This window comes from Leguminivora glycinivorella, chromosome 5 (genome assembly GCF_023078275.1).
Source record: "Leguminivora glycinivorella isolate SPB_JAAS2020 chromosome 5, LegGlyc_1.1, whole genome shotgun sequence".
Taxonomy (NCBI): Eukaryota; Metazoa; Arthropoda; class Insecta; order Lepidoptera; family Tortricidae; genus Leguminivora; species Leguminivora glycinivorella.
Genome location: NC_062975.1, coordinates 12,447,964 through 12,464,230, shown reverse-complemented (window position 1 = coordinate 12,464,230; position 16,267 = coordinate 12,447,964). Strand labels below are relative to the sequence as shown.

General features: G+C 38.9%; 1 protein-coding gene across 1 annotated transcript in view; it reads left to right on the top strand.

The window, feature by feature from the left end:
• The window catches only part of LOC125226021 (constitutive coactivator of PPAR-gamma-like protein 1), a 48,076-nt gene that overhangs the window by 5,276 nt on the left and 26,533 nt on the right, over positions 1-16,267 (top strand). The window contains exons 10-16 of the mRNA XM_048129839.1: positions 1,572-1,703; positions 5,482-5,623; positions 6,291-6,444; positions 6,822-6,947; positions 7,531-7,642; positions 8,528-8,752; positions 9,277-9,486. Coding sequence (XP_047985796.1) covers positions 1,572-1,703; positions 5,482-5,623; positions 6,291-6,444; positions 6,822-6,947; positions 7,531-7,642; positions 8,528-8,752; positions 9,277-9,486 — 1,101 coding nt within the window. The remainder of the gene's footprint in view (positions 1-1,571; positions 1,704-5,481; positions 5,624-6,290; positions 6,445-6,821; positions 6,948-7,530; positions 7,643-8,527; positions 8,753-9,276; positions 9,487-16,267) is intronic.

Below are 16,267 nucleotides of genomic sequence, written 5' to 3'. Positions count from 1 at the left end.
CGACTGCAGAAGGCGGGTTATGTTCGTAGGCGCTTTAATCGACCTCCTAGCCTTAGCATAGTTTGTAATAGTAGTGACCCTGCCTATGAAGTTGGAGATTTCGGGTTCTGATCCTGATATGGGACGGCATTCATTTGTATGTATGTAACACTTTTTGCTACAAAATATAACTAAAGTAGCAACAAATCCATTTGTAAAGGAGTCTGGTACCGTTCTGACTTCCCATGCTGTGATATTATTTTATGCAACTGGCGTTTAAGTGAGGTCAAAAAAGACGAGAGGCGTGAGTAACAATTTGAGGCGAAGCCGAAAATTGTTAATAAAGACGCCACGAGTATTTTTTGACTCTGTTAAACACTGTTGCATACAATACTTTTTCTACGACCATGCACTTACTTTTTAATAGTTTTCTAGAATAACTTTCGTGAAATTCGCACTGTTTCCTGTATTTTCACGCGTCGGCCTCCCCTCCTCTGCACTCCCCGCGCCGCCGCCAGCCCCCGGCGCCCCGCGCACTCACGCTATATCCATTAAAGGCTTCCTAACAATACTTTAAGAGCTATATCGTATGCGAGGGTGCGCGGGGCGTCGGGCCCCGGCTAGCATCTTTTATGTAGGGTTTTAAAGATCTATGCACGACACTATAAATGACAAATAACACTACGGAGTAGAAAAAAAAATTCACTTATTTAACTCCTTTTCTCAGCTTCATTATTCACTATTGATAATAATTAGTCTTTACAAATGGAAAGGTTGAACACCCTGCATCTAGCAACGCCAGGCGCCAATGTTTGGAGTTTTTGTTGTCTCAATTATAGCGGAAATCAACATGTATAATTTCTGTTTTTTAAATATTTTGCTTTGCCTCTGCAGAATATTTTACCTAGCCCATTCCATTTCAAACTTTTTTTTTAAATAATAGATCTTGAAAATGCATGGAAACTATACATATTTCAAAATAACTATTACTGAATTGAATTTTAATTTACATAAGTAGAAAATTGTTACTAACAAAAAAAAAAATGTATTTTGACACGGATATGTAAATCATAAATCTGATCAAAAAGCCGCGTTAAAATAGAAAATATTATCCAAAAAGTTTACTAGATTATCCCATAACAATTTTATAGTGTGGGTCTCATATTCGATTGGAACCACACTAGCGGGACTTCGCTCATATATACCTAAGGCCTGATTTAGACGGCGTGCATCGCATGCGATTTTAGTTACATTGCGGGCTGTTTAGGTTTCATAAAACTTTGCACAGCCATCAAAAAACTCGTATGCGAGTTCTCGTACCGTCTAAATGGGCCCTAAGACTTGCTAGCTAAAGTTGCGTTCTCGCCAGAATGTAACTCATCAGTTCATATATCTACGAAGATGCGTGCTCTGGTACTTTTAGAGACTAGATTTGACAAATATGCGCTTCATCATGAAGCCGGAAAAGTCTGGTAGATTATAGATGTTGCTTTTCTTAGTCTACTGTTGGGCAAAGGCCTCTGCTCTAGTTCTCCATAACTGCCGATTCTCCGCTTCTTTCGGTCAGAAGGTAACAGTTGAACAATTTCCAGGGCCGCCAAGCCAAGTCCCCGAGCTCGGACAACTGCCCGCCCGCGCCGGCCGAGGTGCTGCGCACGTGCGCCGAGCGCCACGCGCGCGGACTCATGCATCCGCACATGCTCGCCATCCTCACACACCGACAGGCAAGTACTTACGCATAGCGTGTATTTAGAGCCGTAAGGTCAGAAGACTACGGTTAACAGGTTGTTGCACTTTAGCACCACCCAGGGGTGACGCTGATGTGACACTATTTTTTTTTATTCGTGTCTTGGAGGAGAGAACCTCTATCATATCCTCAACATTTACTTGACGTCGGCATGACAGGGCCAAATAAATAAATAATATCCATGTCTGTGGATTTCATTGTAAAAGTGGATAAATTTTACAGATTATTTTTTAATTATCCACTGTTAACACAATAACATTATTCACATGGCAGTGTTCAAATTACTTCAGGTTTACTAAGCCTGTATAGTTTACTATTCATGTAGGCTAGGCTCAATTGAGGCAATCTTTTGAAGAGTCACCACTCTAAAGGTGTCTCAGTAGGTCTCAACTTTCTTGATCTGTAACCATGAAAAGTGTATGTTAAGGTGGCTCGCTTAGGTTACCCGAAGCTCAGGCTGCGTTAGATGGCGTTAATCTGCAAATTACCAGTCTTATTTTTTTTGTGGAGTCGTACAGGCATTTATATACTTTCAATTATGCTTCGCGAACGTACCACTCACACATACAAACAGTGTTTTTGTATTCCTTCTAGTCGATAATTTCACGCGGCGACAGCTTGTTTAAATAGCCTTGCGGTAAATACGTGCCATCGCATGATTTGCATGGAAGTACTGGGTTCGAATCCAGGACTTTTTCTCTTTTTTTTTTTAATACTACGTCGGTGGCAAACAAGCATACGGTCCGCCTGATGGAAAGCGGTCACCGTAACCTATGGACGCCGGCAACTCAGAGAGTGTCGCATGCGCGTTGCCGCCCCATTAGAAACTTGTACACTCCCCTTTGCTGCGTGTGCACAGCAAAAAGGAGTGTACAAGTTCTAAGGAGGGTTTGGGTTGCCGACGACTCAAAGGACAATAGACGGAACAAATTAGTTCCGTAAGTCCTCCCGTCGTCAGCACCCCACACCCTCGTTGAGCTCTGGCAGCCTTACTCACCGGCAGGAACACAACACTATGAGACACTATTTTTTGTTTTATTATTATACATAAATGTACGTACAGTAGTTACTGAGCGTTTTCCACAAAAAAGATTAAAAACCTATTCTCTTACATGGTAATAATTTTTGGGTTCGTCGAACTCAGAATTTCTAACATAATTATCCTAATCTGATATTTTTAAAAATTCCAAAAAAGTATAGATAAATTTTAGTTTCTAAACTACGATTCGAATGATTTTTTTTCTAATTGTTTATTTTCGATGGAGCAAGGGTATTCAAATCGCTTTTGAAATCTTAAATTAGTAAATGAAAATGCAATAGTTAACTGAGTAACGTAATGCTTTAAAAACTCAAGTGGACTTTTTTTATCTAAGGAGTAATTTCGATAAAATATTATATTTAGCGAGGGTATTAAAAGTTGTGTTTTATATCTCAACTTAATAAATAGAAAATCAAAATGACAATAAAAAAATCAATATGTTCTCTAAGATAAAATTGATACCTTCGGCTCTCCATTCTTGCTCGGTCAATAAAAAATACGAAATTTATATCCAAAAAAATACAAAAAGTTTATAGAATCCTGGGAATCGAACGCACCTTCACGGCGTGACAGACGACTATTTACCAACGACGCCATTACATAACACGCTGTTACTGACGAAATTGGGCTATACATATATAATTATTTAAATATAAATAATAATGTCAAATCCATACTAATATTACAAATGGGAAAGGATGTGTGTCTGTTTGTTTGTCCGTCTTTCACGGCAAAACCGGAGCGACGAATTGACGTGATTATTTAAGGGGATTTAGTTGAAGGGATGGAGAGTGACATAGGCTACTTTTTGTCTCTTTCTTACGCGAGCAAAGCCGCGGTCAAAATCTAGTTTATTATAAATGGGAAAAGCTGGTTACTCTATAATCTGAAGTGGAAGAATTCGTTGTTTCACCAAAGATAATGTGTGTTTGTTTGTTTGTCCGTCTTTCACGGCCAAACGGAGCGACGGATTGACATGTTTTTTAAGTGGAGATAGTTGAAGGGATGGAGAGTGACATATGCTACTTTTGTCTCTTTCTAACGCAAGCGAAGCCGCGGGCAAAAGCTAGTACAGCACGGGTAGCATGGTCGCGCGATAGACGATAAAATATCAGGCCGTCCCTGTCGCACTATTAGTAAGTGCGATTATAGGGACGGCCAGATGTTTTATCATTTATCGCGCGACCATAATTGCCTGCCTGGACCAGATTATATTGATGATAATTATTATTTGTAACCATTTAGTTAATACTGTCTTCAGTTACCGCGATAGTTACTCATGAAATAAAAACTATGAAAACGGATTAAATCGCGTATAATGAGTTTAAAATTCATCCCGATATTTCAAACACTTTACAGCGTTCGTGGTCAACGGGTGACTGAGGAAAAAGTACAATGTGCAAAAGCTACCCATATTCTTGTATATAACCATTTAGTTGTTGAAGAAAAACATTCACACAACAATAACATAGGTCAACCAGCTCAGTAAATGCAATACTTTACTAATACTATGCCCACACTATGACCTATGTATAATGTATTATACCAGACGTGTAATATTTTATTTTATCAACAAAGGCATAATAAAGGATTGTATTGTATTTTTGTATGAAAATAAAAAATAGGAAAGCAATATAGTAATAGTCAAATATTCCATTAAAAAAATAAAAAATACTTAATAAATCCATAAAAGTTCAAATGATTAAAAAAAAACTTCGGACTCGAACCCACGATCTTCTGCATCATAGTCGGTCGTTTGACCGAGACGCCATTTCGATTTACATTAGCAGTGTCGAAAATTCGAAATACACGATATGTATCTTTGTTGACAAAATGCGTCATTATTTCTGAGTCTGCTTGAGTTAACTAAACCAATATCTTTAAATAATTACTTGTCAAGAGCCAAATGTCACTGATGACAATGTCAACTAAAAATGCGCCAAATATGACGGCTCTGTGTCTGTACACAAAATTTGGCACGCACATTTACGTAAAATTAATAAAAAATTCACATGGATTTTTAATATTTCACTGGCCTCAATGCCGCATAAATTAGCCGATTTTTTCTACTGATAAAGTGAGTGTGCCACAACAAAGTACCGTAATAAATCACGTCAATAAGCGGGTACACACAGATTGACACGCGGCAAGCGTGCTATGTAGAGTAGGGATATCACGAATGTCGCATGTGTCACATTCGCGAATGCGAATGCGAATATTTAGAATGCGAATGCGAATATTTAGAATGCGAATGCGAATATCGCTGAATTTCATAAAAAACCAAAATAAAAACCAAGCAATCACCAACAACCCGCTAGGTAAAAATGCTTACTATTGGTCAAAATGCCGAGTACGAACTTCACGCCGTACGAATTAGAGCTATCTGCGCATGCGCGAGTCGACAGTCGACAAGTAGCAATTGGAGCGGACGGCGCGGGCGAGGAACAAGCTGCGACTTGCACATATTCGCATTCGCAAAACATTCGCATCGTTTGAAGCGAATGCAAATGTTTAAAAGAATACGAATCTTTCGCATATGCGAATGCGAATGCAAATATTCGTAACATCCCTAATGTAGAGTTGTAGACGTGTCTCGGCTGAGGCGGATTTCTCGGCCGATCAAAACGCGCCTAGTCGGCCGCTTGCCGCGTAAGCACTTTGCCTCGTGGCGTGCCTCGCTCTGAGTGGACCCAGCTAATAATGAATCACCTTGCAGGTGGCGCTGCCAGTCCTGATGGAAGACGACAACCACCGCGAGATCCCCTCCATCCACCACTTCTACCGCCCCATCCGCCAGAACGTCTACGCCATCCTATACAACATGCACCACCACCGCTTTATGGCACAGAAGGCTAAAGGTACTTAGGCAATAAGAATACTCGTCTAACCTATATACAGGATGTAATTTTTATAACAGACAATATTTAAGGGGGTGATTAGGTACAGAATTCAAATCACAAAAAAGTGTACACCTTAATTTTCCCCAAAATTTAAAATTGAAGAAAAAATTATTTTGGATGTTTTTTTTTACATAGCCAGCCCATCACGGCCATAAAATATTGCATATTTTAAAAATGACAACCAATAATATTAGTATCCAAGATGTACGGTCACGTACTTTAATTGTTGATCCTCTCAAGCTCATTTTATGCTGGACATTTCAGAGTTAAGCATAGTTAAGCTATGACGTTCCAGTATAAAATGAGCTAGAAGTGGATCAACATCAACAATCAAAGTCCGTGACTGTACTAGCAGGGTTAGCACATGATTGCCGCGAGAGTATGTCGCCGCGAGATAGACTACCCGACCTTATGTCATTAATACAGTTAGAAGAAGACGTGTGATCTATCTCGCGGCAAATCATGTGCTAGGCCTACTGGGTTTCTTGTTATATCGTATTATCGTCAGCTAAAATCGCATAACATCTCATTTGTCTTCTTCAATTGCAAATAGTTTGCGACAATAACCTCCTAGCTGACAATATGCTAAAAGCACTCAGATATAAACCCTGAGTGTCAATTTCAGATGAAGGCACATCAAGCATGACTGTCGAGCGCGCATGCACAGTTCAAGTCGCCGAGTGGATCTACTCGCGCGTGAACCCGGGCAAGACTCCCGAGATGGTGCCCGGAGTGGTGCTCGACTGGCCGGTGCCCACTGTGCAGAGGCTTTGGTTCGGGTGAGCTTTGTATTACGATATCATAATCCTATTAATCACGCCTCAATCTAGGGATCTAGGGTAGGCTCCCGAGATGGTGCCCACGGTGCAGAAGCTTACAGATGTGGGTGGACAAACAGTGCTGTTTTTTCTCAGCTTTTCATCGTATTACTTGAACGTTGACGGGATAAGACGCTATGATGGTGTCTGATGTAATTTTTGGATTTTGATTTTGTTTATTTGATTTGACATTTAATGTACTTACAGGAATATTGACATCCAATTTGGCAAATATGTACTCATGCATTTTTTAATAATCCTGTATTTTTCACCCTCATAATTAAATTTTACCCACAATATTTTGTTGTACCTTTGATTACAATGTTATTGTATTGCAGAACCGCGCAAGACGACAAGTGCCGCCGCATGCGCGCCTTCCTCTCGTGCATGCGCTCGGACACACCGCTCATGCTCAACACGTCCTACGTGCCGCAACACCTGCTCATCCTGGCCACCGTGCTAAGGTAAACATCCTCTTTAGTGTTGATAAAATAAAGACTAACCAATTATGCAAAAGTTTCTTAGAGAATTCCAAAATTCCAGGTGTCTATGAAATCAGATTGATGAATCCAGGGTAAAGTGCTCATATTCAATAGTGTAACTGCAGTAAATACACCAACTTGATCGCGTAATATTACGTTTTGGGATTAACCTCCGATGTGAAATGACGAATAAGTAAGTCTCAAAACAGAAATTTAATGTGTAAAACTCGTGAAAATTTAAACCGTTAAGGCATTGATTTGACGACCGGTCTGGCTGTCGGTAGTGACCCTGCCTGCTGAGCCGCGGTCCTGGGTTCGAATCCCGGTAAGGGCATTTATTTGTGTGATGAGCACAGATATTTGTTCCTGAGTCATGGATATTTTCTATTTATATACCTATGTATTTATCTATTTAAGTATGTATATTGTCGCTTAGCACTCATAGTACAAGCTTTTCTTAGTTTGGGGCTAAGTTGATCTGTGTAAAGTGTCCCTAATATTTATTTATTGATAGCCATTAGTGCTTTTTCCTTGTGGCTTGTTTTAATCAAACATTGTTTTACAGATTCATAATGACATCGCAAATTCAGATCCTGCGTCGTCAGGAGTTGGATGCATTCTTGGCCACAGCTTTCTCCAATGATCTCATGAATGCCCTTCACCTGCAAGAGATGACGGTGAGTTTATAACCGAATATACTTGGCAACCATCATAGCCATTTAGTTTGTTGAAGTTATTTACCTAAATGTATGTAGAAATATTATGTGAGATATGTAAAGAAAAGCGTTTTAATGAGTTAATGACGCACAGAATTTGAAATGTCACAATCAAATATTTAAGTTCATAATTTGACCAAAACTTGTTAGTTATGCAAGTATAGTCAATTGTGTGAGTAAAATGTTAAAAAGTAGGTAACACTAACACCTGTTTGGAATGTAAATATTATTTTTAGGGTTCCGTAGTCAACTAGGAACCCTTATAGTTTCGCCATGTCTGTCTGTCCGTCCGTCCGTCCGTCCGTCCGCGGATAATCTCAGTAACCGTTAGCACTAGAAAGCTGAAATTTGGTACCAATATGAATATCAATCACCCCAACAAAGTGCAAAAATAAAAAATGGAAAAAAATGTTTTATTAGGGTACCCCCCCTACATGTAAAGTGGGGGCTGATTTTTTTTTATTGATATATTGTTGCATAGGTATTTAAAAATGAATAAGGGTTTACTAAGATCGTTTTTTGATAATATTAATATTTTCGGAAATAATCGCTCCTAAAGGAAAAAAAAGTGCGTCCCCCCCCCTCTAACTTTTGAACCATATGTTTAAAAAATATGAAAAAAATAAAAAAATCACAAAAGTAGAACTTTATAAAGACTTTCTAGGAAAATTGTTTTGAACTTGATAGGTTGAGTAGTTTTTGAGAAAAATACGGAAAACTACGGAACCCTACACTGAGCGTGGCCCGACACGCTCTTGGCCGGTTTTTTTTTTTATGTGGAGCAAGGTGTGGCGACAGATGGATCTTCCAGACGCTTAGTGATGATGATGACCTTGTGTTGTTTAGGTGAACGGCATCAGCTCGCGCGGCGTGCAGCTCGGCGCACTAGTGATGGCCGGAGCAGAGGCGGCTTTACTCGCTAACGACGCCTGCGGAGCGCCCGTGCCCTGGCTCGTGGCGGCACCTTGGCTATACTTCGACGGCAAGCTGCTGCAGCGCAACCTGGCGCGCGCACAGCACTGCAAGCACCTTGCGCAGCTTTGCGACAATCACCTCGACACCGTCGTCAAGGTACTGTGTAGCTCCTTTAGCCTGGTTGTAGCTCCACTATACTGACTGTACTGCGACAACAACGCCAGCAACCTGGCGCGCGCTAGCACTGAAAGCACCTCGCACACTGAATTTTATGACAACCATCTAGACACTATATCATCTAATTATGATCGCTGCAATACTTATGCTGCTGGAGTTAGGAGAGAGAAATTATGATCCCTGGGTTAGGGAAGGTCTATATCGTCACTTTACTATTATGTACCGCTACTCAAAAGTTGAAACGCAGTAACTCTATATGCACCCCCTACATAGTTACTACATTTGCCTTTTCAGTGACAGAAAAAGATACGTGTTTTCTTCATTAAGTAGTGATGATCATCACGACATTCTGATAATTCCTAGGAATTTTATATTGATTTCTGAAATTCTCGTGAACGTGTCTTTGCAAATAAAACAGTTAAGGGAATATATTCGTGTCGGCGGTCGATGCCTTTCGAGTCGACTATTTGTATGTATATGTTAGGTAATGGTCCCCCCCCCAGGTGGAGCGCATGCGCAAGGCGATCCTGGAGGGGCTGGAGGTGGAGTGGGCGCTGCCGCCGCTGCCGCTGGTGGCGGGCGTGGTGGGCGGGCTGGGCTGGCGCGGGCGCGCGCGCGGCGCCCGCCTGGAGATCGCCGGCGTCGTCGTGGGCCAGTGGGGCGCCGACTACCCGCACCCGCACTCGCACACGCAGCGCGCGCGCTACCCGCAGGTACCGCACCCACTCATTTAGATACTAGGAGTTTATAGTATTTTTCATCACACCTGCACTTTAAATGTGCCATTGCGCGCAGGCGGAGCGTGAGTTATAGAAAAATCGTTCTCCCAAGGGAATAATGAAATTTCTTGTACCGTACTTAACTTTTTTACATCTATTTACATATTTTTTACATTGTGAGTGTGATGAAAAACATTGTGTGTAACTTATTGGGGCTAGGCTTTAAGAGCGCTATGACAAAAAAAGGCGATATATTGTAAAATGCACAATATTTATCGACAAAATTGTACACTTTACTCATACTAAAAGACAGTGAAAGTACTTGTTTCGGTTAGAACATCTTATTAACTGTCGGTTAAATAAAAAACATATGAAAAAAAAAGCTTTTTCAATTAGTAATGATTGTTTTTCTGATGCTCGTTTAGGAAAAACCGCGTGAAGCACAGAATTCGGAGCTCTTATTATGTACAATTTGATAAGATCACTCTCATAAATGAGGTAAATTTAAGTTCCAAATATCTTGTACTTAAGGCCCATTAAACAATATTTATCATTTAATCCTTTGAAATTGAGAAATTGAAAGTAAAACGAACTCAATTTTGTCTTGAAAATACATCGAAACAAGTGATCATTTCTCCGAAAATCTACATGTTATCGAAGTTATTTTAGTATATAAATAATCTGCACAATGTGCTTAAACTGCTGTTATCCATTTGTCGTTATAATATTTTATCATGATTTTTTGCCAATTTTTTGAAAACTAGCCTTCCTGTCGCTATTTTACCGGCGACGGACGCCTGCGATTTCAGTGCCGCACCGGAGCTCGAGGAGGTAAGACGTATGTCGCTTTGGTCTCCGAGTTTTCATCGCAAACGTCGAGAATATTTATTGTTGTGTGGGTCGGACGCCTTGTTTCTACACGGGCTATCCTCGCATTGTGTGTGTGTAAACAGCGACCAACGAATTTGATCCTAGATCCGTAAATATTTGCTTTTGTAATACTTTGTTATGTTTAAATGTTAAAGTATTACAACGTTGTGATGATAAAAATGTGAAAATTACAATACGGTCAAGATGATAAGACACATCAAGATGGTACTCGGGATCTGATGATGGAGCCAGAAGGTGGTCACCAGTACCAGTGAACCATGTAAGTAAACGACTTCGTGTTTAGGCTCGTTGGGTTCGTCTCAACAAGACCTTTGACAAGAGGTGGTACTCAGGGTCTGATGATGGAGCCAGATGGTGGTCACCAGTACCAATGAACCATATAACTAAACCCAGAGATGGGGAAATCGTAATCGATTCCGGATTACACGATTACTTGATTTTACTTTGTAATCTGACACTACTGGGTGTCAGATTACTTGTAATGTAATCAAGTGAAACGGTAAATTACCATTACATGTAAAGGAATCACTAATCATCTATACAATCATTACTATTACCAATAATTTGGAATCATAGTCGATTCAAAATAACTGAAATTATTGACTTGATTACTTTCAGATTACGAATATGTAGTACCTCAGATTGCTGACTGTCACTTTGACACAAAAGTCGTCATGGGTGTCGTAAAATAGGTTTTAGGAGGTGCTGATTCCAAAATTAATGACTAATGTTCAATCTGACATTGCTGACTGTCACTCTGACACAAAAGTCGTCATGGGTGTCGTAAAATAGGTTTTAGGGGGTGCTGATTCCAAAATGAATGACCAATTTGGAATCTGACATTGCTGACTGTCACTTTGACACAAAAGTCGTCATGGGTGTCGTAAAATAGGTTTTAGGAGGTGCTGATTCCAAAATTAATGACTAATGTTCAATCTGACATTGCTGACTGTCACTCTGACACAAAAGTCGTCATGGGTGTCGTAAAATAGGTTTTAGGGGGTGCTGATTCCAAAATGAATGACCAAATTGGAATCTGACATTGCTGACTGTCACTTTGACACAAAAGTTGTCATGGGTGTCGTAAAATAGGTTTTAGGGGGTGCTGATTCCAAAATTAATGACCAATGTGGAATCTGACATTGCTGACTGTCACTTTGACACAAAAGTCGTCATGGGTGTCGTAAAATAGGTTTTAGGAGGTGCTGATTCCAAAATTAATGACTAATGTTCAATCTGACATTGCTGACTGTCACTCTGACACAAAAGTCGTCATGGGTGTCGTAAAATAGGTTTTAGGGGTGCTGATTCCAAAATTAATGACCAATTTGGAATCTGACATTGCTGACTGTCACTTTGACACAAAAGTCGTCATGGGTGTCGTAAAATAGGTTTTAGGGGTGCTGATTCCAAAATTAATGACCAATGTGGAATCTGACATTGCTGACTGTCACTCTGACACAAAAGTCGTCATGGGTGTCGTAAAATAGGTTTTAGGGGGTGCTGATTCCAAAATTAATGACCAATGTTCAATCTGACATTGCTGACTGTCACTCTGGCACAAAAGTCGTCATGGGTGTCGTAAAATAGGTTTTAGGGGGTGCTGATTCCAAAATTAATGACCAATGTGGAATCTGACATTGCTGACTGTTACTTTGACACAAAAGTCGTCATGGGTGTCGTAAAATAGGTTTTAGGGGGTGCTGATTCCAAAATTAATGACCAATGTTCAATCTGACATTGCTGACTGTCACTCTGACACAAAAACTTTAGTGATGGGTAGGACATCAAATTAAAATGAGTTTGTATGAGTACCTCATTTTCAAAAATGAGGTGTTACAATGTCTTACTTCAAATGAGGTGAGGTACTGGTATATAAAATTTTGCTATCGGCGATTTGATAGACTCAATCGGGCAACAAATTCTAGTATGTATACTATGTAATAACATCCTTTATACCTATTAAATTTTATTTGCAACTAAATGTTAAGAAGAGAACTTGAACAACAGAAGACTGAAATATTATTTAAGAATTCCAATTGCTGTAATATGAAACTACATAAAAAGCAAATTGATTTGATGGTTCTATGAAACTTTTGTTCTATTTTAGCTGTTGATTATTGTTATTTATCGTATGTTAATATTCTTGATATCATTTTATAATGGTTTCATTTATAATTTGCAGTTTAATAATAATATATTTCAATTGAAACTGTAACCTTAAAAACTGCATGTTTTTAACAAACGTGAGTTCATATTGTTTTCTAATTACATACCACTTTTACGTAAAAATAACCAACTTACCGCTGTGGATATTCTAACAGCAATATATAGTAAATTAAATGAACAGCAACATTCTCGACGCCGTTCATACTTTTGACTATATTTTTGCACGTAAAAGACACTAAGGCAGAGCCACAAGCATATTAAATCATGTATAAAATGTCACCATTATTATATTTTGGTGTATTTATTAGTAATATCACTGTATGACACAAATAAATTAGCCATAGCCATTGAACTTTGGAAACAACAAACAACTGTCACAACACAAGTAACACAACTGACAACTTCAACTGTCTATGAAATGCGTTTCGTTTCACGACTCACGTTTATTATTTGATAATGTTGTCAAAATGTGTACATATTAATAAACATGTTATTAACTGCATATAATATATACTCCAAATATACTCCGTGTAATAAATGAATATACATTTTTTTGTGGATAATATTAGCCCATATTGTTGTCTTAAGGAAGGCTATAACTATAACGTAAAAACAAAATAGAAATGTCTCTTCTTTATCCGTTGAACATGCTGCAATGCGATATGATGTTAAATATTATCCACCTAAAAATATTTTCAAACTTTTAACTTAGACGAAACAACCAACGAAAATTTAACTGATATATAGAAATAAGTAAAAACTGCAAAAATAAAATAAATATTTGTCACTAATAAAAAGGTGCGAAATTCAAATTTTGTGAGACGCTAACTCTTCGTTCGTACAAAGTTCATATCTGTGGCATTTAAATATATAACAACTACACCTATAATACCTACATACGAATTTAAATAAAAGTACATAAAATAATTTTAAATAATATTTCTGTCATTAATCCTGTACTGTTGTCAAGCGAACTTCATAAATGCACATTTTGAGTTACTCGTCCTTGGTATTCAAAACGCTTCGAAAATAAATATATCAGGACCAGTATAAGAGAGCTCCCTTATTACAAATGACAACAGTCATACAAATCTGTTGGTCCGATAGGTCACGTTAAACTGGTCAAGGCGGTAGCTCAAGTAATAGCATCGAAACTATCGAATGAGAGCGTTGCGGAATTTGCGCGCCAATTTGAAGAGATGCTTGGATCACAACGACGTAATATGTATGAAAGCTTGCGGCGCTTAAGACTGTTTTATTTCGAGTCACGTGTAACGTATTTTGTCGAGGCAAATTTGAAGCATAGCTCGTGTCTGTCTCATTCACTCTTACGGTAAACCTAACTAACTGTTTCACTTTGAAAGGATTTTAGAAGTAATGTTGGTAATGTGATGTGACATTGTCGCGGTGAGGCCTTCCGGTACAAAGCGATTTCCGGTACAAATGTATCGGTGGACCTTTTGTCTCGGCAATAAAGTTTGTAGTTCGGTGACATAGACGATGAGCCGCTTCATTTTGAAGTGTCGACTTTCGCGAGGGAGTTTGAGGACCGCGAGGCGCTCGTGTGACAGATGAGTTTTTGAATGATTTGAAGTTTGTGAATGATTTGTGTGGTATGAGGTGTTTGTGTTGCGAGACTTGCGCGCGAGGTTATGAGTAAAATGAGGTGAGGTGAGTTGAGGTGTGATGTAATACATTTTTTCCGTGTGAAGTGCTGCGACAAATCACCAATATGAGTGGTACAAATGAGGTGCCTCATGAGTGAGGAACTCAACACTGGTACTGATCTCAATATTAATGATCAATTTGGAATCTGACATTGCTGACTGTCACTTTGACATAAAAGTCGTTATGGGTGTCGTCAAATAGGTTTCCTTTCCAGGGGTACTGTGCAATGTCAGGTTCCAAATCGGTCATTACTTTTTAAATCATTTCATTAATTTTGGAATCAGTGCCCCCTAAAAACTATTTGACTACACCCATGATTCCTTTTGTCTCAAAATTACAATTAGCACTGTGAGATTCCAAAATAGTCGTTAATTTTGGAATCAGCACCCCCGGAAACCTTTTTGAAGACACCCATGACGACTTTTGTGTCAAAGTGACAGTCAGCAATGTCAAGATTCCAAATCGGTCATTAATTTTCAAATCAGCACCTCCGGAAACCTATTTGACGACACCCATGACGACTTTTGTGTCAAAGTGACAGTCAGCAATGTTAGATTCCACATTAGTCATTATTTTTGGAAATAGCACCCCCTAAAACCTATTTTACGACACCCATGATGACCTTTGTGTCAAAGTGGCAGTCAGCAATGTTAGATTCCACATTGGTCATTAATTTTGGAATCAGCACCCCTAAAACCAATTTTACGACACCCATGACGACTTTTGTGTCAAAGTGACAGTCAGCAATGTCAGATTCCACATTGTTCATTAATTTTGGAATCAGCACCCCCGCAAACCTATTTGACGACACCTATGACGACTTTTGTGTCAAAGTGACAGTCAGCAATGTCAGATTCCACATTGGTCATTAATTTTGGAATCAGCACCCCCTAAAACCTATTTTACGATACCCATGACGACTTTTGTGTCAAAGTGACAGTCAGCAATGTCAGATTCCACATTGTTCATTAATTTTGGAATCAGCACCCCCGCAAACCTATTTGACGACACCCATGACGACTTTTGTGTCAAAGTGACAGTCAGCAATGTCAGATTCCACATTGGCCATTAATTTTGGAATCAGCACCCCCTAAAACCTATTTTACGACACCCATGACGACTTTTGTGTCAAAGTGACAGTCAGCAATGTCACATTCCAAATCGGTCATTAATTTTTAAATCAGCACACCCGAAAACCTATACTCGTGGTATATGCACTTGAAATGTGAAAGTGAAAATGCTAGAATGACATGTAAACCACGAAGTTGTATAGTCATATTGTTCATTGGTATTGGTGACCACCATCTGGCTCCATCATCAGACCCTGAGCACCACCTTGAAGTAATTAGAATTGTATTTGTCTTATTTTATCATCATATTAATATAATTATACTTTACTCTAATACTTATCATATAACAAAAGCAAATATTTGGGATGGGATCTACTTTTATAATTATTACTTTAATTTTTTAAATAAATTTTAACATAATTGATATTATTTCGCGCTATATTCTCGTATTTTCGTACAAAATAATGTTTATTAGAAACCAAAAGTTTATATCGAGATAGTAGATTGTGGTTGTTATCAAAATTCCATAGAAAGGATCAAGATTGTTTTGTCCATTATTGTAGTGCGAGCGAGTGATAAGACGTGCTAGAAAGGGTCGGCATATTGGGCTCGCGCGGCGGGTAAAATACCTAATTTCGCCCGACGCCGAAATGTTATAACGCTCTTAATCAAGTAAACTATGAGAATTCTTTTATAACGGAATTTTATTTAGCTTGTCAACACGTTACATTTGAATTACGTTAAACCGCATTGATAGAGGCGCCACCTGACAGAACCTACTATGAACTAAACATGGCGGCTATCAAATAGGTAGCCTACATACAGGTAGTATCTTTTAATTTATACTCCAACACTCCCACTTAAATTAATAAGATTAACTTCTGCAATAACTAAAACATAAATCAATATAAATCAGACCTTAAAATAATATCTGATCTCGAATGCAATTAAATTTGCCAACAGGCAGAGCTTTTGTG